The 21,820-nt window shown below is 39.6% G+C and overlaps 1 protein-coding gene across 7 annotated transcripts in view; it reads right to left on the bottom strand.

Annotated features, from left to right (window-relative positions):
• The window catches only part of EBF1 (EBF transcription factor 1), a 793,629-nt gene that overhangs the window by 130,570 nt on the left and 641,239 nt on the right, over positions 1–21,820 (bottom strand). For all 7 annotated transcript variants that reach the window (XM_077326387.1, XM_077326391.1, XM_077326392.1 and 4 more), the window contains exon 11: positions 1,164–1,252. In XM_077326387.1, coding sequence (XP_077182502.1) covers positions 1,164–1,252 — 89 coding nt within the window. The remainder of the gene's footprint in view (positions 1–1,163; positions 1,253–21,820) is intronic.

Below are 21,820 nucleotides of genomic sequence, written 5' to 3'. Positions count from 1 at the left end.
TGACCTGCCTGAAACGACGGGCCTGCAGCTTCGCCGCATGGTGTTTGATGACATGAGGCTGCTACGGCAGCGTTTGCCTCAGACATACTTGATATGGTCGGAATTGTTGGATAGGAGAGCATGGAGACATGCTCAACGGCTGGAGAAAGTGCACCGGGCCAAGGAGAAAATTAATCGTGAGGTCCAGAAGTTGATGGCTGAGTTGGGTGGGGCGGTGATTCGGCATGCTGTGATCACGCACGTAGCGGCTAACATGTTTCGGAGGGACGGAGTTCATCTCTCTGATCACGGAACCAAGTTATGGTTGCATGGTTTAAAGGCAGCCTTGTTGCTTTGTGGGCCGGTTTCTGGGGGGTTGGCGGGAAGGGGGGGAAACTCCCCGCATTCAGTGGCGGAATAGGGGCACGAGGTGGAGTAGTTTGGCCAGGGACCAGTTTGCCTACTGGACCCTGGGGTTGGGGGTCTCAGTAAGAGACCGGCCAACACCGAGTGCAGCCTTACCCAGCTGGGAAGGTCAGGGGCTCGGGGCCAGGAGGTAGGGATGGTTGTATGCAGTGGATGCCTGACAACCATTAACCGCCTCCTCCCAGGGGAGGGCATTCAAGGGGCAAGGGAGCCTTCCTTCTGGCTGGGAGGAAGGGGGACCCAGGGTGCCCCTTGAGCCCAGGTCAGCAGCCAGACGGCTGCATGGGAATCACTCCTCGCCTCATGTCAAGCCAACCCCCGAGTCAGGGGGCAGTTAATAAAGTTGTGGCCTTTGTTAAGCCAAGTACAGGTGTTGCGTCTTCATTGGCCGTTTACCACACTGCCAGGCAACACTTAAATTCTTCACCTCTCTGTAGCTTTTGCATGAAACCTAGGTGTGTTCAAGGTTTTTGAAGGGTATATATCACACATGTAGTTTATGCTTATGTAAATTCTATGCATTGAAAGCCAAGTGTAGAGTCACTGGTAATAATACCCTCTCCATGTACTCATTATTGCTAGATTACATGTTAACTGTATTGGGCTTCTGTTAATGCAATATTCCTTCTGGACTAAAAAGAACTAGCTAAGAAATGTGTGTGTAATATGTACACAAGCACACATACACACCACTATTAATTCCAAAGCAATACTGTTAGAAACTTTATAATTGACATACACAGCACATTTTTGCTGACCTTTGGCAAACGTTCAGGGTCACCAGGATGCCTTGGGATGACCTTCTGTAACCTTTGGAAGCCATAGTCAATGGTTGGCTCATTCAGGGCTGAAATAACAAAACACATAATTATATAATAAGCAGGAAGGTGGGATGCTCCCTTACAGAGTACAGTAAAAGGCAACACTGCTGAATATCTGGAAACTATCACAGCAAACTCCACTTAAATGCTCTTTTCCACTTAAATCAGAAATGACAGTGAAGCTGTAGTTCAAACACTGTTTTGAGTTTAGATGTGAGGCTTTGGCCAAGTATCTGTGACATGATGGCAGCAAGTCTAGACTCTTTGTAAACAGCTTTTAAGTAAGAAGCTATTATAATCCAGGGAGTTTTGATAAAATTCATTTGATAAATGCTTCAGATGCTATGTTTCAAGTTTGCCACTGTCATGTTAAAAATATTTTTGATTGTGGGAAAAACTCTAAAGAAAGGAGAGTCTTGCATTTCCAAATTATATTATGTAGTTGATAGTTGATCCAACCTGCAAAGTTGCATATATTTTCCGTGTGAACAAGGCAGTGAAGAAACAGACTAAGCCATTGTTCAAGCTGTTGTGAGGTAATCTGTGTTCACAGGAAATCAATCACATGAACCCCCCAAAAAATCAGCACATGTAGCTTGATGCTATTCTATAGTTCTTCACTGACTGAGCAACCCTGCAAATATTGCTGGTACATGTAGACTTGCAATCATCAAAAGCATTTTTAAGACTGACCTGCATTTAAGGAATAATGACTTTACATGAACCAAATCCCCATCTGATAATAACCAGAACAGGGCCGGTTTATCCATGTAGCAGGTGCTACAGGTCCCCCATTCCCAGAGGCCTCGCATGGTGCCTCCCGCCACACATAGATCAGGGCTGTATCTCTTCTCATCTCCCCCTTTCCCTCTTTAAGGACACTTGGAGTGACACCCTCTTTCTACTGCGTTGGGGAGCCTCCACACCCAGTCTGACTACTCCTATTGCAATTGTACTCTGCTAGGGCCCTGCAAATCCTTAACCTGGCTCTGGTGCTATGGGACCTATGAATCCTTAAACCATTCCTGAGCCAGGATGTTGATGAAATAAACAATTCTTCATAATGTCATCAACTGATGTACATCTAACATTCTAAGACATTTAACTGTACAGCTGATTATGATACTCTTTAATTACAATTCAGTGGCTGCCTCTGTTGTTGGATGGAAGCAATGAAAAGCAGAGTGTTTCAAGTGGCAGAGTCCAGAGAGGGTGTCATTTTTCTTCCTTCAAAATATCTATCACTGTGTTTATTAAAATATATTAAGCTTCAGTTTAGACTAAGATGTATCCTTTGGATTTTTTATATCAGATCTCATTCTATTTTATATATAGCATTTGTGAACTAAAGTAAACTTAGTTCTTTAGAAGCAAGGAGTCACACATACAGATTGTAAGCCCAATACATACATTTTTCAGACACAGATACAATAAATGGGATTCTTGTTGCAATAAATTCTAGATTAATTCTTTAATCATTCCTGACAGAGAATGAGTAGTTCTTTTTCAGATCCTTGGAAGTTTTTGCCACTGATTTTAATGAGGGATGGAGTGAACACCCTTCTCTATCTTTCATAAAATGTGTTCCTTTGTCCCTGATGGTTTACGACAAAATGTCTTTTTATACATGGAAAAAAATGATTAATAAAAAACTTTCAGACTAACAGTCAGTATTTGTGTTCTTGACATCTATCCATACATTAAAAACAAGTTAGCACATACCATAGTTAAAAAGCATTCCCATTACCCTAAATTTCAAAAGTACTATTGAAAGTACTACTGACTTCAAAAAACTGTATTAAATTCAAATAGGTCCCAAGGCTAATGGAAGCAATTTGTGTACCAACCCAAACTGACTGGCCTACTTTTCAAAATACAGGTATGATAATCTCATGGTTTTAAAAGGACATTTAAATTGAAAGACTGTGAATATAGTACATAATTATACCAATAGCACCCTTTAACTTGTCAACTTGTAAATCTAAAAGGCTATCAATCATTTCTAAAGAGGAAATAAACCTTAAAATTCTTTGATTGACTGTGCTTACTTTTTATGTAAAAAAAAAAGACAAAGCGAGAGAAAGGAAAAAAATGTATTAAAGTGGCCAGAAATCCATTTACAAAAGTATATTGTTTTACATATGTGAGTAAAAAGCCAATAATTACTTCTCCAAAAGACATCTAAATCAAAGTAAGTACTCTTCTTCACTTATGTATTTAAAGTTATGTGGAACTTTAAGCAACTTTTTTATTAAAATACTTTCCCAAATGCAATGCTTATTGAAGTAGCTAATAGAACAGCATTTTCATTTAAGGTAATGTAATCATTTTTGCAAATAAGCCATTTCCCCCTATCTAAACAGTAAACTTTCAACCTGTCTCTTGTGTGAATTAACTAAAATTACACCCAGGTGTACAAAATCTGTCTATCTATGCTAGTGTATCAGTTAAGGCACAATATTTATTATTCTTTCCATTTTATGAATTACTACTTAAACCCTTGAGGAAGAACTTTCTTTCACAGATGTTCACAGAGTAAGCCTCGGAAACTCTTCACACAGCCTTTCTGAAGCTGTTAACTCATACAATTCATTTAATACAAGAAGAAATTATGCTTAACAGTGAAAATCAGAACAGGGGATTTAATTATTTCATGTTTCCAAAACTGGAATTTACATTGTGAGTTTTCCTTTACCACCTTTAGAAAAATGGACTTTCTGAACTAAAATGATCGATTACTATCATAATTATGCCTGAAAAATACAAGCTCTTGAATTTTCAATTTAGTTTTGAAATAATAATTTAAAAGTTTGTATTTCTTTTTCTCCCAGTGTTTCATATAATGAGCTCCTGCTGTATAAATAAAGCTTGGACATTTCTCAGGATAGAGGAATTTGCTGCCAACATAAGCGGAATGATCGACACTTAATATCAGCAATTAAAAGAACCTGTTTAAATATCATATGGACCTCATAGGTTGGGGAAGTCTCAGGAAACTCATTCAGCATAGGGGAGAATAATTGAATTAGATACATTTTAATGTTATTATTTGAGGAATAAAAACACACTCTACATGGAAACTGTGGAGCTATCAGATGCTAATACAAAAGACAAGGTTGGCAAATTTGCTTCTCATGAACTGTCGATGTTTTTTAGGAATGTTCCTCAAGTAATATTTGTAAAAAGTATCATAAGTATGCTGACTATAAACCTCAAAACTATACAACGGCTACTTCAATGTAATCAGGCTTGTCTCCCCTAGAAGCAAAATTTATCTTGCTTTTTAATATATGCTTCATATGTTGATTCAAAGAAATAATAATTCAGGAATGGGATTGCTGCAGAGAAATGAACGACATCCAACAAAGAAAAAAAAATAAAAGCATCCTGAAAGTTTGTGCTTGTGTTGCTTGTGTTGCTTGTGTTGCATAAAGTATGCAAAACAAAGCATCCCTGTTTCATGACACAGGTTCTCAGAATGACCCATTATGCACATTTAACGCACATTCGGGGTGGAATGGCGGCGACTAAAATCATGGATAACGCACGGAGCCGGCTGCAACCGGCTGCAGCTTCGGTGCATGCCGCCGAAAAAGCCGCGTCAGTGAAACGCGGAAGAAAGCGCAGCTTCCGGGTGAGCGGGGCGCAACCAGAAGCGGCGCCCGGATCGGCGCGTGCATAATCGGTTACTCTGGGTTTTGCTGCCGTCGCGCCCCGCCCCGTGTATAACCGGTATGCGTCGCGTCTTCCCCCTCCGCGTTTTCCATGTGACCCGAAATCGCCATTTCGGCGGCCGTGCATAATGGGCCAATATGAAAACCATTTGTGTTCAACCATCCTATCCCATTATTATTATCATCATCATCCAATAATAGGGGGGGGGAATTAAAAGTGCAGTTCTAAGGATAGTCCCACCATCACTGGAGTTGGTGGATTTAAGAAGGGTGGAACTCTGCTCTGTAAGTTTATCTTGTTTCCAGGGCATCCAGGTTCCTCACACAATGTAGATTGCTTTTGTTATTGTTGCTAAGGCAAGGTTGAGTGTGCAATATATATACTGTATTCCTGTAACATAATGAGAGGCAATACTCCAGGGAGACTTTGTCACATTGGGGAGATTTAAAGAGATGCTATGGTGGGGACTCACCCTGATGACGCTTTCTGGGTTCTGAGGTTGGCTGGGGGCACTGTGGCCAGTCTGGTGGCGTGGGCTGGTGGTAGGGTTCAGTGGCAATGTTGTATGAGACACACTTCTGAGGCAGAACTGTGAGTGGGCCAGTGGACTTTGTATGCATGCCCTTCTCTAGATAAGCAGACACCATGTGGGCCTCAGCCCTGCCTTTGCAGCACATAAAGGACGTCAATGAGATTCTAAGGCTGGATGGGAATTTTACATTGTTTAATGGAAAAGAATACATTTATTCAAATGCTATGCCATGTCAACACATTTATACTGCAATATTAGGTAGTACAAGGTGTTAAGTTTTGCATATCTCAACCATGCTGACTTCAAGACATCTTGTCCCCCAGTACTGTATTCTACACTAATTCTTCCTCTTTACACATCAAAACATAACTATCCAGTAGAACAGGGAAAACATAACTATCCAGTAGAACAGAAAGTACAAAGGGAAGTATGTCATATCTCTGTAAACATCTTAGAATCATAGAATCATAGAGTTGGAAGGGGCCATACAGGCCATCTAGTCCAACTCCCTGTTCAATGCAGGATCAGCCCAAAGTATCCTAAAGCTTCATCACACTTTTTCTGTTTGTCTCAGGTATCACTTTCCACCCTCCAATTATCAACTAAGGATAAAGGGATAGTACCTCATCCTTGTATTTCCACATGGCAAATAATCCACATATGAGCATTCAATTCAGAGGATCCATATAGTAAGCTACTCTGCACTTTCCCCCTAAAGTGTCACATTTCCTTTGCAGGAAACAATGTTTTCAAAATATTAAGATAATCTGTTGCACATAATATATTTATGGTAAGGTCTTGGAGGAGGAGCATGTCTCATGGCTAAGTGCCACTCAGCACTTAACACCCACTCAGGGTGGCTATCCCGTTTCTCAGTGCCACCTCCTCCAACTGGCTTGCCTGTCTGTCCATTATGTAACCCTGACCACCCCCTCCTCTTTCCACTTCCCTCTGAGGCTGCAGATCCCTGCTGCGTGAGAGCTGTCCCTGCCAGTGAGTTCCCTTCCCGGGGGCCTCCAGCCTTTCCAGGTCCTGAAGGGAGGGAGAGGCCATCCACAGAGTTCTTCCACACCCTCCCCCCCAATCTAGTCCCTGTTGTATTCCTGAATGCAATGGGCTTGGCCCCTAGTTTCAAAATAATAAAGTTATTACAGTGTTTGGGAAGATGATTCAAACAATGGCTGCTGAAAAATATAGCATGGAACCCCCAATCTGCAAGGAAATTCCATGGCCCTAATAGTACTGTAAGAAATGGCAACATTATAGAACCACAGCACTGATACAGTAAGTTTCCAACCAAGCACCTTTGTATGCAATAGGACTTTAATTGGTCCATAAGGGAGCATAAAAATCTATTTCACACACATCATCATCAAGTGAAAGGGTGTATTTTGCAAACCTCACAAGCAAATAAAGTTTTCTTTCTTAATTAAACATCATTAAATGAAACCATATGAGTACTGGGCTATTTTTGTTGTGGTTGTTGTTAATATGATTTACTCTTCATAAAGCTACTTTTTCATTAATTCCCCCCCAAGTGTTTATTCCCATAGGCAATGGAAAATGGAAGTGGTTGGCGCAATTCCTGCTGGGACACAATGGTTAGTGTTAAAGAGACTACTGCGAGGCAAATTCAAGAGTTTCCCTACTTTTATGACTGTGTGTCACGTGTACTTAAACATATTCTTGTAAATTAAATGTCCTTTTTTGCTATATTTTAATGATATCATTCTTTACTAGGAATAGAATAAATATAATATAAAATCTAGATTGTATAACTACATAGATTTTTAAAAAGGGCAGTACCTTCACTGGATTGCAAATAAGATTTCACAATAAAATCAAACTACCAAATTAACCGCTTGTGCCTCTGGCTTCCTGTGCAGCTTTAAAGATGCAGGTTTTTTTAATAGCATATTTTTATTTTTGTTTAACATAAAATAGAAAAATACGAATAAAAACAGATTAAATTGCTATGATTTTGAAAATTCTAAAAGTTAAACACTATCCCCCCTCCATATAATAATCCTTTATAATTTATTTTGCTAGATAACTCAGATAAAGGCCCCATTGTTCTCGAAAGACGTCTTCTGTTTTTCCATTAACAATCAATGTTAATTTTGCCATTTTGGTTAAGTCTGCCAGTTTATCTAGCCAACTGTCTATTGAAGGTAGTTCTTGCAACTTCCATTTCCTGGCCAATACCAATCTTGCTGCCGTTGTTGCATAGAAGACGAATGTTCTGGTTTGAGCTGAAAGGCACTGCGGTGGTATACTTAATAGAATGGATCCAGGTTTTAAAGGAAAATTAAGAATCAAGATTTTCTCCAAAATAGTATTTCCACCACATATGGAAAAAGGAACCCACCTTATCTACACATGTCCAACATTTATTATCACGCCCTTTTGCCATTTTTGCAATCACTTTGGGGGTCACGTACCACCTATAAAACATTTTATACAAGTTCTCTTTAGGTACTTGACTGTCAGTTTAGGAATTCTAGACCATACATATTCCCATTGTTCCAGCATTACATAACATTGTTCCAGCATTACTCATGGTATTATGTCTTGCTTGTTACTGTTTATCTAACAGCTGTTGGAGGGCAGGAAACTGAGGATCTATATGTACTGTCTTGATCTGCTTTGCCAAAACTGTCTATGAAGTCCTAAGTGACATGACTTGAATAAACTTCCATTTTTAAACAGAGAATTATAGAATCATAGAATCATAGAATCATAGAATAATAGATCTGGAAGGGACCTCATGGGTCTTCTAGTCCAACCCCCTGCACTAGCCTAAACTCATATCCCAATCCCATCTACTGTAATCTGCCACCCCTTTGCCTTCACAGAATCAGCCTCTCCATCAGATGGCTATCTAGCCTCTGTTTAAATATTTCCAAAGATATATTCCATCACCTCCCGAGGAAGCCTGTTCAATTGTGAAACTGCTCTAAATGTCAGGAACTTCTTCTGGATGTTTAGATGGAATTTCTTTTGAATTAATTTCATCCCATTCATTCTGGTCTGTCCCTCCGGGGCAAGAGAGAACAATTCTGCTCCATACTCCATATGGCACCTTTTTAAATACTTGAAGATGGTTATCAGATCCCCTCTCAGTCATCTCCTCTCTAGGCTAAACAGACCAAGCTCCCCCAGCCTTTTTTCATAAGTCTTGGTATCCAAACCACTCACCATCTTTGTTGCCCTCCTGGACAACGTTCCAGTTTGTCAACATCCCTCTTCAATTGGGGTACCCAAAACTGAACACAATACTCCAAGTGAGGTTGAACCAGAGCACTGTAAAGTGGTACCATCACCTCCTATGATCTGGACACGATAAGCTGTTTGATACAGCTCAAAATCCCATTTGCCTTTTTAGCCACTGAGTCACACTGCTGACTCATGTTCAATGTATGGTCTATTAAGACTCCTAGATTCTTTTAACACATGCTACTGCCAAGACAAATCTCCCTATCTTATGTTGGTGTATTTGGTTTTTCCTACCTAAATGCAGAACTTTACATTTGTCCCTATTGACGTTCATTTTATTCAGTTTAGCCCATTTCTCAAGCCTATCAAGATGATCTTGTATTCTGCTGCGGTCTTCAGTTGTGTTTGCTACCCCTCCCGGTTTAGTATCATCTGCAAATTTAATAAGTATACCCTCTAATCCCTCATCCAAATCATTTATAAATATGTTGAACAACACAGGCCCCAGGACAGATCCTTGGGGTACTCCACTTTTCCAAGTAGATGCTGAACTATTAACAAATGCCCTCAGGGTACGATTTGTCAACCAGTTATTGATCCATCTGACAGAATTAGGAGCCATACCTTATTTTACCAACTTGTGAACAAGAATATAATGTGGAACCTTATAATGTGGAAGCTTTACTGAAATCCAGATAAACTATGTCCACGGCATTCCCCTGATCCAGCAATGAAGTCACTTTCTCAAAAAAAGAGATAAGATTGGTCTGACATGACTTGTTCTTGCGAAACTGATGCTGAGTCTTAGAAATCACCGTTCTCAGTTCCAGCTGATCAAGGACCGAGTGTTTAATTATTTGTTCCAAAATTTTGCCAGCTACAGATGTCAAGCTGACAGGTCAATAATTACCCGGATCCTCCTTTTTCCCTTTCTTGAAGATGGGGACATTTGCCCGCCTCCAATCACCAGATCTAATTCTTTCCATAAGGATTTGGCATGTTCAAGTTTTTTTTTTTGTTTAATTAATTTTGTTTATTGTGATCTTAAATACAAAAGTTGGGTCATCCAGAACTTGTTAGTATTACTCCTTGCTTTTCTCATTGTGTGGGTTATATTTTATTTGAGATTTTTACACTTGGTCAAACCAACCATTATTTGAATATGATGGTTTGATTGGTCTATTATTAACAAAAAACGGTTTTAGAAGAGTAGTAATGGCTTTCCAGATTTGGATGGCATCATTATCTGACTTAAGGATTGCATGCCTCAAAGATTCCATTTCTGGAATAATTTGGATTGAAGATGGTCGGACCATTTGAGTCTCCTAGAACATGGTAAAGTATGACCTGCTAGTTCAGAAACCGGTTTCGAGAAACTACTGCAAGTAGTTTTAAGAGTTAGTCTCAATGGCCAGTGGTCACTTAATAAGCTATCAACAACCTCAAATTCGGCTACTAAGTTAAGTAAATCAGATGAGACTGTGATGTTGATGTTGATAGCTCCCCCTCACTGGCAGTCTTCAAGCAAAGGTTGGATGCACACTTTTCTTGGATGCTTTGGGCTGATCCTGCGTTGAGCAGGGGGTTGGACTAGATGGCCTGTATGGCCCCTTCCAACTCTATGATTCTATGATTCTATTATTCTAGAGAGGGATGAACTGCTTAACACCTATTTCTCCTCAGTCTTCTCTTGTAAGTGAAATAGTGCTCAATGTGGAAAAACGTAATACAACAGGGGAGATGGGAATGGTGGCCTAGGATCATTGTTGCAGCAGTCCAAAACACCTCGTTTTTTAAAAATGTAACAAAGTCTTCTGGGCAACATGAATTGCATCCAAGTGTACAATAGGAACTTGCAGATGTAATCTCTGAACCTCTGTCGATTATTTTTGACACTTCTTCGAGAACAGGTGAGTTGTCAGATGATTGGAGGCGGGCAATTATTGTCCTCTGTTATAATTTCACTTTCTTGTCCTAGCCTTGGTCCTACCATGTCCCTAGTCTTTTTCTTACTTGAAATATAACTAATTTTTTGTTATGTTTACCTTTTTTTATTATGTTTAGCATTTCTTGCTAGCCTAAGCTCATATTGAGCTTTAGCTTTTCTAACACTCCCCCTACAATTATTGGTAAATTTTATACTCATCCTTGGTAATAAAGCCTTCCTTCCATTTCCTAAATGACTCTTTTTCATTCCTCAAATCTTTTGATAACTGCTTATAGACCCAACTTTGCTTCCTTAGGCTCCTTCTATCTTTTCTTCTCATGGGAATTGTTTGTGATTGAGCCTTCATTATTTCACTTTTAAGAAACTCCCAGCCCTCTTGGACTTCCATCTAAGTCTTTCTGACCATGGGACTATACGCAACACACCTTTAACTCCGTGAAAATCAGCTTTCCTGAAGTCCAGTCTATATGTATGACTACGTAAAGGTTTTCTCGTTCCCACGATTGAAAATTCCAAAAGCACATGGTCACTGCTACCAAGTGTGCCCACTACTACCACCTCATCTACCAGTTCTTCCCTATTGATGAGAATCAAGTCTAAAATAGCAGAGCCCCTGGTTCCCCGCTCTACTTTCTGGGAAATGAAGGTGTTGGCAAGTTAATAATTTAACGGAGTTTGCATTTTTAGCAGATATCCGACAGATATCTGGGTAATTGAAGTCACCCATGACCGCTGTTTCCCCCTTTTTTGAAAATTGTGTAATTTGGTCTAGCAGTATCTCACTTAAATCCTCTGACTGGCTTGGTGGTCTATAGCAGACATCCACAATAATACAACTTTCATTTCCTTCTCCTTTTATATTTACCCAAATACACTCAACTGAACTTTCATGCTCGGGTACCTGTATTTCTTCACAAGTATAAAGATTCCTAACATATATTGCTACACCTCCCCCCTTCTTTTCTTGTCTATTCCTTCTGATTGTACCCCTCAATTTTAGTATTCCAATTGTGAGTATTATCCCACCAGGTTTCTGTGATTCCTATTAGTTCATAGCCCCCTTCCTCTATTACGACTACTACTCCTGCTTGTTTCCCATACTCTGTGGATTAGTGTAGGGACATCGTAGTCCATCCTTTGTGTGCCTCATGGTTTTAGTTTTTGAACTTCCTTGTAAGCTAGTAAAAAGGTAAAGGTAAAGGTATACCCTGTGCAAGCACCGGGTTATGTCTGACCCTTAGGCCAACGCCCTCTAGCGTTTTCATGGCAGACTCAATACGGGGTGGTTTGCCAGTACCTTCCCCAGTCATTACCGTTTACCCCCCAGCAAGCTGGGTACTCATTTTACCGACCTTGGAAGGATGGAAGGCTGAGTCAACCTTGAGCTGGCTGCTGGGATCGAACTCCCAACCTCATGGGCAGACAGCTTCAGACAGCATGTTGCTGCCTTACCACTCTGCGCCACAAGAGGCTCTGTAAGCTAGTAGTTCCCTGCTTATGTAACATTTCTTGTAGATTTGAGATCTTCGCCTGTTCAGATCGTGCCATCACACCAAGTTCTGAATTTATGTCTCACTCCCTCTTTGTGTCTAGTTTAAAGCCCTCTTCACCAGGTGTGCAAGGATTCTCCCAAAAATATTTTTTCCTTCTCTTGTGAGGTGCTCACCGTCTCCTGATAGTAGCCCCTCATATTGACTTTGTTGACCATGATCCAGAAATCCAAATTGTGGACATAGCCAGTCATTTAATTGTATAATTTTTCTCTTCCTATGCCTCGGCCACTTACAGGAAGGACTGATGAAAATACAACCTGTGCTCCCAGGTCCTTAACCTTTCTCCCCAGATCCACAAAGTCTTTTAAAATATGTTCCATGTTCTGCTGGGCAGTATTATTTGTTCCTACATCGATGAGAAGGAAGGTGTAATGATCTGAAGGCTTGATGAGCCTGTTCAGCCATTCTGTCACATCCTTGATCCGTGCCCCAGGTAGCCAGCAGACCTCTCGAGACAACGTCTGATCTACACACTTGGGCCTCTACACCTCTTAGCAAGGAATCCCCAATTTCCAGTACCCATTTCTTCGTATTGTTGGGACCAGAACTAAAACTATTGCTTGTGAAGTGTTTCCTGAGCTTTGTGGGGTTGATGGTGGAGAAGACCTAGAACTCTCACTTTGAGGGACTGTGATTTTTTTCCTGGTCTACATTGGGGCTTGTTCTTCATGGGGGATTACACATGCTCCTGGGTTCCTGAATCAACCTCTTCAGGCAGATCTTGGAACCAATTGCTGAGGATCAGTGGGTCCTTATTATTCTGTAACAATTTTTACAATCTTTCAATTATTACCCTCCTGTATTAGGTGCTCCTGATTTTGTTTTGATAGATTTCCCTCCTCCTGCAATGTTATCAATCATTTCTCTAATCCCTGGACCTTCTTCTCCTGCAGAGCCACTAATTTGCACTTGCTGCATTTGTAAAAATTGTCTCTCTGGGGTAAAAAGACAAACATTCTGCAGATGGTACATCTCACTACACAACCTACTTCAGTCTTCATGCCACTTTGATCCATCTGAACTGCTCCACAAACAGTCCTACACTTCACTGAAACCTTCGGTTTGATCCTCAGGTGAAAAGCCAACAGCCAAGAGTCCTTTAGCTCTTGCTCTTGGCTCATTACAGAGTATTATGGTTTAATCCAGAATCCAAGAATCTTTTGGGTTTTGTTTGTATTGCCTCTGGCAAGCAAGAGCTTAGCAGAGGGCAGACTAGAGCTGTTGGAAGTACAAGGAAGGGCAAAGAATCTTCATATCCGGGGGGCCTCAGAAGGCTTTGGTAAGGGAGACCTGACACAAGAGTTCAAAGAGGTTGTTCAGGAATATCTACAAGAAGAGGAAGTAAAAATAGAAGAAATCTATAGAATTAACTCAGTGGCAGCTAGGAAAGGTCTTCCCAGGGATATCCTACTGACCTTCAATAACAGGCATACAAGAAACGCAGTCTTAAAGAAGAATAGATCTGAACTTCTTCAGGTTCAAGTTAAAGAGATAGCAATATTTAAGATCTACCATCAGAAACCCTTCAGAAAAGGTCAGAATTTCACTTTCTAAGGCAAAAGTTAATCCAGAAGGGAATTCAATACCATTGGAAAATACCATTTGGATTAGAAGTGATCTTACCAGAAGACAATACATACTATACAGGAAGCCCAAACAACTCTTTGACTTTCCTCACTGGACTCTGACAACAATTAGCTTTCAAACACACAGAAAGGTAAGTAAGGTACAGCAAGTTGAACGACAACATATCCAAGCTAAAAATCATCTCAGTAAATCATAGAATCATAGAATCATAGAGTTGGAAGGGGCCATACAGGCCATCTAGTCCAACCCCCTGCTCAACGTAGGATCAGCCCTAACCATCCTAAAGCATCCAAGAAAAGTGTGTATCCAACCTTTGCTTGAAGACTGCCAGTGAGGTGGAGCTCACCACCTCCTTAGGCAGCCTATTCCACTGCTGAACTACTCTGACTGTGAACAATTTTTTCCTGATATCTAGCCTATATCGTTGTACTTGAAGTTTAAACCCATTACTGCGAGTCCTCTCCTCTGCAGCCAACAGAAACAGCATCCTGCCCTCCTCCAAGTGACAACCTTTCAAATACTTAAAGAGGGCTATCATGTCCCCTCTCAACCTCCTTTTCTCCTGGCTGAACATTCCCAAGTCCCTCAACCTATCTTCATAGGGCTTGGTCCCTTGGCCCCAGATCATCTGCGTCGCTCTCCTCTGTATCCTTTCAATTTTATCTACGTCCTTCTTGAAGTGAGGCCTCCAGAACTGCACACAGTACTCCAGGTGTGGTCTGACCAGTGCAATATACAATGGGACTAGGACATCTTGTGATTTTGATGTGATGCCCCTGTTGAAACAGCCCAAAATGGCATTCGCCTTTTTTACCGCTGCATCACACTGCCTCCTCAGGTTTAGTTTACAATCCGCAAGTACTCCAAGGTCTCGTTCACACACAGTGTTACCTAGAAGCGTATCCCCCATCCCGTAGGCATGCTTTTCCTTTTTTTGACACAGATGCAGAACTTTACACTTATCTTTATTAAACTGCATCATGTTCTCATTTGCCCATTTTTCCATTGTGTTCAGATCTTGTTGAACTCTGTCTCTATCTTCCGGAGTATTTGCTAGTCCTCCCAATTTGGTGTCATCTGCAAACCTGATGAGTAGTCCCTCCACCCCCTCATCTAGATCATTAATAAATACGTTAAAAAGTACTGGGCCGAGCACCGAGCCCTGTCAATGGCCTTAATGCTCCAGGTAAACGATCAAAATTCTTCCACCAACTAAAAAAAGAGGCCGCAGGTATCATTCGCTTACACACACATCAAAAAAGATCATGAACACCTTCTGAATGTTAAGAAACTTGGGCAAGCTTACAAAGCCTCCGCCAAGGAAAAAAAGAAAGGCGTGGTGGTTTACATAACAAATCCGAATATCTCAGAATATCTCTTAGCACAAGATATACAAGGCCACTACATCTTCATAAAATTAACTTTACCAAATGGGAAAAATCTGACATTAATTAATATATATGGTCCCAACAACAGGCAGGATGTTTTCTTTGAAACATTGTTCCATCAGTATGAGAATTTAGTAGACAACGAAGTAATGATAGGGGACTTTAACGTTGTTCCTAATCCACTAATACAGTGATCCACAACCTTTTTATCACCGGGGACCAGTCAACGACTACCCGGGGGGGGGGTAGTCTTTTGCCAAGGGACGTCGCCGCCTGAGCCCCTGCTCCACTTGCTTTCCTGCCGGCGCCCCTAATTTCCCGCCGCCCACTGGGGGACACTGCCAGCAGCAGCTGTGCAGTGCCATGCCGAGGGGGAGCCCCAGCCATGGTGGCTGCTGGAGAGCACCAAAGGTGAGCTGGTGGCAGAGTGGCAGGGCAACCCCCGAAGCAGCAGCCGGGGAGGAGGACGAGAAGGAGCCGCCCCCCAGTACCAACTGATCCACGGACTGGGACCAGTCTCTGGACCAGGGGTTGGGGACCACTGCACTAATAGACAAATCAAGTCATACAGTACATAACAAAATGCCAAAGAAAGCCTTGCAAAATATGGAATATAATGAATTAGTAGATTTCTGGAGGCTAAGACATCCAACAAAAGGAGGATACACCTTTTCTGAATGACACAAATCATATTCTAGACTAGACCAATGCTGGATCTCAAGGAGTCTATTGCCAGGAATGACGGCTAAAGAAATATAGCCATGCACGTATGCCGATCACGCATCCCTAAAAGTTGAAATGAGATACGAGAGGAAAGGAATAAGAAGATGGCGAATTAATGAGTACCTGTTAGATGATAACATAAGAGCAGAAAAATTTAAAGCTGAACTAAAAGAATTTTTTCAATTCAATATTACAGCAGATGTAAAACCTACAACAATATGGGAAGCAAGCAAAGCTTTCATAAGGGACAGGTTAATGATTTATAACTCATTTCTAAGAAATCCAAAATATCACCAATCAAGTACGGGTCTTGGAAGACAACCATCAAAGTAAACCATCCATTGATAAATTAACGCAAAATAACTACAAGGTTTGGTCTCTGATAAAGATGAATCTTGACAGGAGAAGCACTCAAAAATTTTCATGGATGGCCAGGATGGCAGCAGTAAAAATGACGGTCCTCCCAAAATGAACTTTCTATTCCAAACACTCCCTCTAGATATTAAAGAACAAACATTAGAAAACTGGCAAAGAGAAATTAACAAATTTATTTGGAATCACAAAAGACCAAGGATTGCATTCAAGATCTTATAAGACAAGAAGACAAGACGGGGCTTGGGAGTTCTAAACCTGAAATTGTATTACTATGCAGCTGCTCTCACCTGGGTGGCAGATTGGATCAGTAATCCAGCAAAAAGAGGCTTAGAGACTGAAAAAATTGGGCTCACCCGAGGCCTACACAACATGCTCTGGCCTCAGGGAAAGGAAAAGGCAGTGAGAGATGTACACCCAGTGAGAGGTCCTCTGATTAAAATTTGGAGAAATATCAGGAAAGAATCAGCCCAGGAACATCCACATTCAAATCTCCAGTAGAAGCATTCATGGTCAGGCACAAATCCACAAAATAGGAATGCTGAGATATCAAGATCTTTGGAGGGGGATCTTAAGGAATATGCCCAACTAGCCAAAGAAAATAAAAATCTAGATTGGCTAATGCATAGGCAGCTAGTTTCAAGAATGAAGGAGGAATTAAACCAACAAGACAAACACCTATGTTCTTACACTGAATTTGAAACTCAAATAAAAATAAATAAGCCACATCTCAAGTGCCTATTGAAGATGGATACAGAAGATGAACACATGAAGAAATGCATGATCAAATGGATGCAGAACTTTGGGCACACAATCCAATATGAGGAATGGGAACAATTATGGTCCAAGACTCTAAAGTTAACCAAGTCCCAATACGTATGAGAGGGCTGGTACAAAATGTTCTATAGTGGTACAGCACCCCAAAAAATATAAGGAAAATCTCCCAAAAAACAGACAGTAAATGTTGGAGATGTAAAAATACTATTGGATCCTATTATCACATGTGGTGGACCTGTGAAGTCATTCAAAAATTCTGGCTCCAAGTCCACTCTAAGATGCAGAACATCATGAAACACAAATTTCCAGTGCTTGCCGAATCTATGTTACTATGCTTCATGCCACCAAATTTGCCAAAAAGTTTAAGAGACCTGTTTTTCTATGCAATAGCAGCAGCTAGGTTGGTAATAGCACAGAGATGGAAACAACCACTAATGCCTGAAACAGATATGGCGAAGTAAGCTTGAAGATCTTGTTTCAACAGCCGAATTAACAAGCCTGCTCCATAGGGAATTCCCAAATAACTTTCTTCAATGTTGGGAAGGCTTCTTGGCCTGCAGAGAGAAATAATCTTACTTGGTGCAATGAAGGATGAAGTTTAAGCCAAAATGAATACAATCAAAAACATTAACAAATATTTTGTCTTTGATCTTTATGCATTATTAATTAATAAAAGATTAATAAAAAACAAAATAAAACAAAAATTGAACAGAATAAAAGAATAAATAAAAAGAATCATTTATTTCTTTTGGGGTGGTTAAAATTTATCTATCAAAATTGTTTCTTTTATGAAAATGGGTCCAGTACTGGCTGAAGGGCCGCTCAGCCTCTGAATGAACCAAACCTGCCTGGCTTTTCTCTTTCTCTTTCTTTTCAGAACACTGGAGACTATTTCCCAGGATAAAGATGGAACAAGGCATACCGATCGGATAAGATTATAATAGCTCTGTGATTCATGAGGATGTAAAAGTCTACTAGCCATCTTCCCCAAAGAACAGAAAGAAGAATGACCAATACCTACATCCAGATCAGAGAAGATTAGACCTAGGAGAATCCCCTTGTAATAAGATCAGGAAGAAATATATCTGGACAATAATATTATAATGGGAGGGGGGTATCTCAAAATAGGAAATAACAGATATATCTCATTTGTACAATTCACAAAAAACAAAAATAAAGTTACAAAGAACATATTTGGAATGCCTTGTCCTCCTCTCCTCATCTATAAGTATTTTAAATGCAATCCTTGGCCTTTTACCACTCCAAATAAATTTGTTGATCACTGACTGCCATTTTCCCAATATCTTCTCATTAATTGCAATTGGTAATATTTGGAACAGAAAATTAAATTTAGGCAATATATTCATTTTTACCATCGCCATTCATGCTGACCAAGGTGCTTTAAAGGTGCAGTTGAGCTAGCAGCCACAGCAGACCTATCATCATAACTGTACACATGCTGTGCAATATTTTAGAAGACACAAATAATTTCATATACACACTGAACATCAGTTAGAACCTAAGTATCCAAATTAAATGTCTGTAGCAAACCTGAGTACCCAAGAGATACAAACTATAACTGAAATTGAAATTTTAAAATGGTACACTTTTAGTACACAATACACTCAATACATAATACAGAGATCACAGTAGCACTGTCTATCTCCATGTTTATATTTATAGCTAGAGGACCCATGGAGGCTACAACAACCATTTGTAATTATCCATCACCAACTTATCCATGCACCACAACTTGCCACTACACGTTTACTTCCATTGGATGATTCACCTATTTTGTATCATAAATATAGAGTACAGACACAGGACAAACTGTCTATACTTTAGGGCATAGTTTCCTATATTTAGGGCATAGTTTCCTATAACAAGTAAATCTATTTAGACCTGCCATTATACTACTGTAGACCTCCTAAATTCCTCCACTGAGAGGTGGAGTTTAAGACTTCTAAGTTTGGGAGGAAGGAGAGCCAGTGGTGAGAAGAGCAACCCTTCTCATGAAAATATATCATTCACAAGTCTTTCATTTCCATAGCTGTGGGTTTTTTAAAAAACACAATGACCCCAAAACTTGAACGTGAATAAATTCTACCTCTTTCCCTATGCAAGACAGCCATCGGTATAGCATTATTGAGTGTATTTATGAAGTCCTGGCACACACACGCCAACTCTCAGACTACAAGCTGAATGCATCATAGACTTATGAAGACACACAGCAAACCAGAAATACATAATTCACAAAATCAAGATCTATCTTAAATATTAATATCAGTGAATTCGTTCATTCCAAAACCTTGAATAAAAATTTATGTTCAAATATATTTGTAAGTATACAAACATAACACATGGAGGCCCTAAGTATTTTATTTTCAAAATGTTTAAGCTATCAGAAATAAATGCCATGTTGCATGCTCACAAAAAAGGATAACTTTAAAATGACGATGGATTATAGAAACTATAAATTATTACAATGGATGTAGCTTGTTGTGTGTTCTTAAGGGAGGAAAAATTATAATTCTGGAGCTTCCAGCAGCTTCTGCATCAAGAACCCAGCAATAGTAACTTATTCCTATAATTGTTCAGATTTTGTCCTAAAGAGTTTTGACAATAATAGTTATCAGAGGGGAAAATCATAGCAACTTGTCTGATAAACATGTTTCCCTGCCCTCATACCCTGGTAAGCACTGTGACACTATACTTTTATCATCTTGTGTGTGCCCAGAATGAGCTTAGAACAGCAATTGCCAGAAATAGGCAGGCAATAAACTGCATTGATTTAACACATCTTGTTTTCAATCATGCTTGGATTTTCTGAGCATGCATTTTTCCTGTACTCCAGCTTGTAGCTTTTATCTGATGAGCTGATCCCTTTTCACTGGAAAATGAAAAGGTCGCACAATAAGACACGGTTTACTGGAACTCCAATATGCACTGGGGAAAGTTTTTTAGATAAATACTGGCAGACATAGTGGAGCTATGTTCAACACCACAATTGCTTAACAACAATACTTATTACTCTCTTAGAAAAAGCCTACAAGCACCTTACATCTCACACTAGGGGAGAATACTAGGTAGCTAAAAAATACCTTCCTCAAAACTGTTTACAGATATAGTGCTCCTTTAAACTTTTATATCTGGTCCCAAAGTAGGGGGAAGAAACTAAACATTTTTTCTGTGCTCCACTAAACCCAATGTGAAGTTCAATTTTATTTCTTTATTTATGACATTTAAACCCCAACTTACTATCATTATCAATCACCAATAGGCTAAAAGATTAAAAACATACATAATAAAAACATTAAAACCAAACAAAACACATCATTCAAACAATTAAAACCAAGTTACAGTGCACATACAATAAAATACACATACAGTAAAATAGGGCAGGAAGAGGGAACACTGAGGGAACAACAAAGTAAACAAAAGTCTTCACTGGCAGAAGTTGGCAACAAAAAGGGTCTAGGGAAAGAGTTCCAGAGTTTTGGTGCCGTGGCCAAATTCTACTTGCTTTAGAATTACCAGGAGTAAATTTAATACATCTGAAGGTGTTTAAAGAAAAATCCAGACATCACTTGACCAAATATTTGCATTGATTGCATATCGTTCATGTTTTTTTTTATAAGATTTTTATTTTTATTTTCCAGGATTAAAGATAATGAAATACAGGCAATCTACATTGTTGATACAGACAAAGAAAGGTTATGCTCTTCATTTGATACATTTAGTTCCCCGTTTCAATCCCCTTTTGTAATATTTAAAGATCATGCAATGCAAGTAATCTACATTATTGATACAGAAAGAAAAGATTATGCTCTTCGTTTGATACACTTGATACCCCGTTTCAATTCCCTTTTAACTTATTTTCTTAGGTAAATCAGATAAGGGCCCCATTGTTCTTGAAAAGCCTCTTCTCTTCATTTAAGATTATAAGACTCCACATGGCTACAATATTATGGACTTTTACCCAAAGCTTATAAACTTTTTCACGTTTCCACCACATTTGAAAAGAGAAGTCTACTTTGTTACCATCGTTTCAACATTTGTTTGCATAGTTTTTAACAATTTTAACAATCATAAACAATTTATACTTAACGTGGTCTTAGAGCCATCCTCATTTCCACTAGGGAAAAGAAAAAAGGAAAAGATAAAAGCCTGCTTAGTTGTACGGAAAAAGAAAAAAAATATATATATATATAGGTTGTTAAGGTTGTTAAGTTATATAAGTGTACATTATTAATACAAAAAATGATAAAATAGAGTCTTCATTAGTTAGTAAAATAAAGTCTTCGTTAGTTACATTTACATCTCCTCAGTTAGGTGCCTCCGTTTAGTTATGCTTTAAGTTTAAGCTGAGAGTCACTACAGAGATATGTTAAATAATTCAAATTCAGCTAACATAGGAAATCTAAGACCCCACACTTACATGATAGTATAAACCCATTCCATTAAGTGTCTCCTTTTTTAATTAAGCTTTAATTTTGGGCTGGTAGACACTACGAAGTTCAGCTTACTTAGAAGATCTTAGACCCCAGATTAACTTCTTAACTAGTTATATTGCCTATATGGCTACGGAAAAAAGTAGAAGGAGGAAAAGAATTTCAACCACTGTGTTTCATTTCCATTCCCCAAGCTTCTTAAGGGGGTCTCGTATCGAGGCTTGTTACATCTTGTTGTTGTCCCCATTGACTTATGTTCTGTCCAATTGGCCTTTGGCTTACAGAGTGCAGTTGTAGTCTTTCCCTCGGAGTATACATCGGTGAACCTTGAAACAGTTGTACCTCCTGGGCTCCAATATCAGTACAGTTTAT

Source organism: Paroedura picta, chromosome 3, assembly GCF_049243985.1.
Source record: "Paroedura picta isolate Pp20150507F chromosome 3, Ppicta_v3.0, whole genome shotgun sequence".
NCBI classification, from domain to species: Eukaryota; Metazoa; Chordata; class Lepidosauria; order Squamata; family Gekkonidae; genus Paroedura; species Paroedura picta.
The sequence above is the reverse complement of the archived record's forward strand: the minus strand, read 5'-3'. Positions and strand labels throughout refer to the sequence as shown.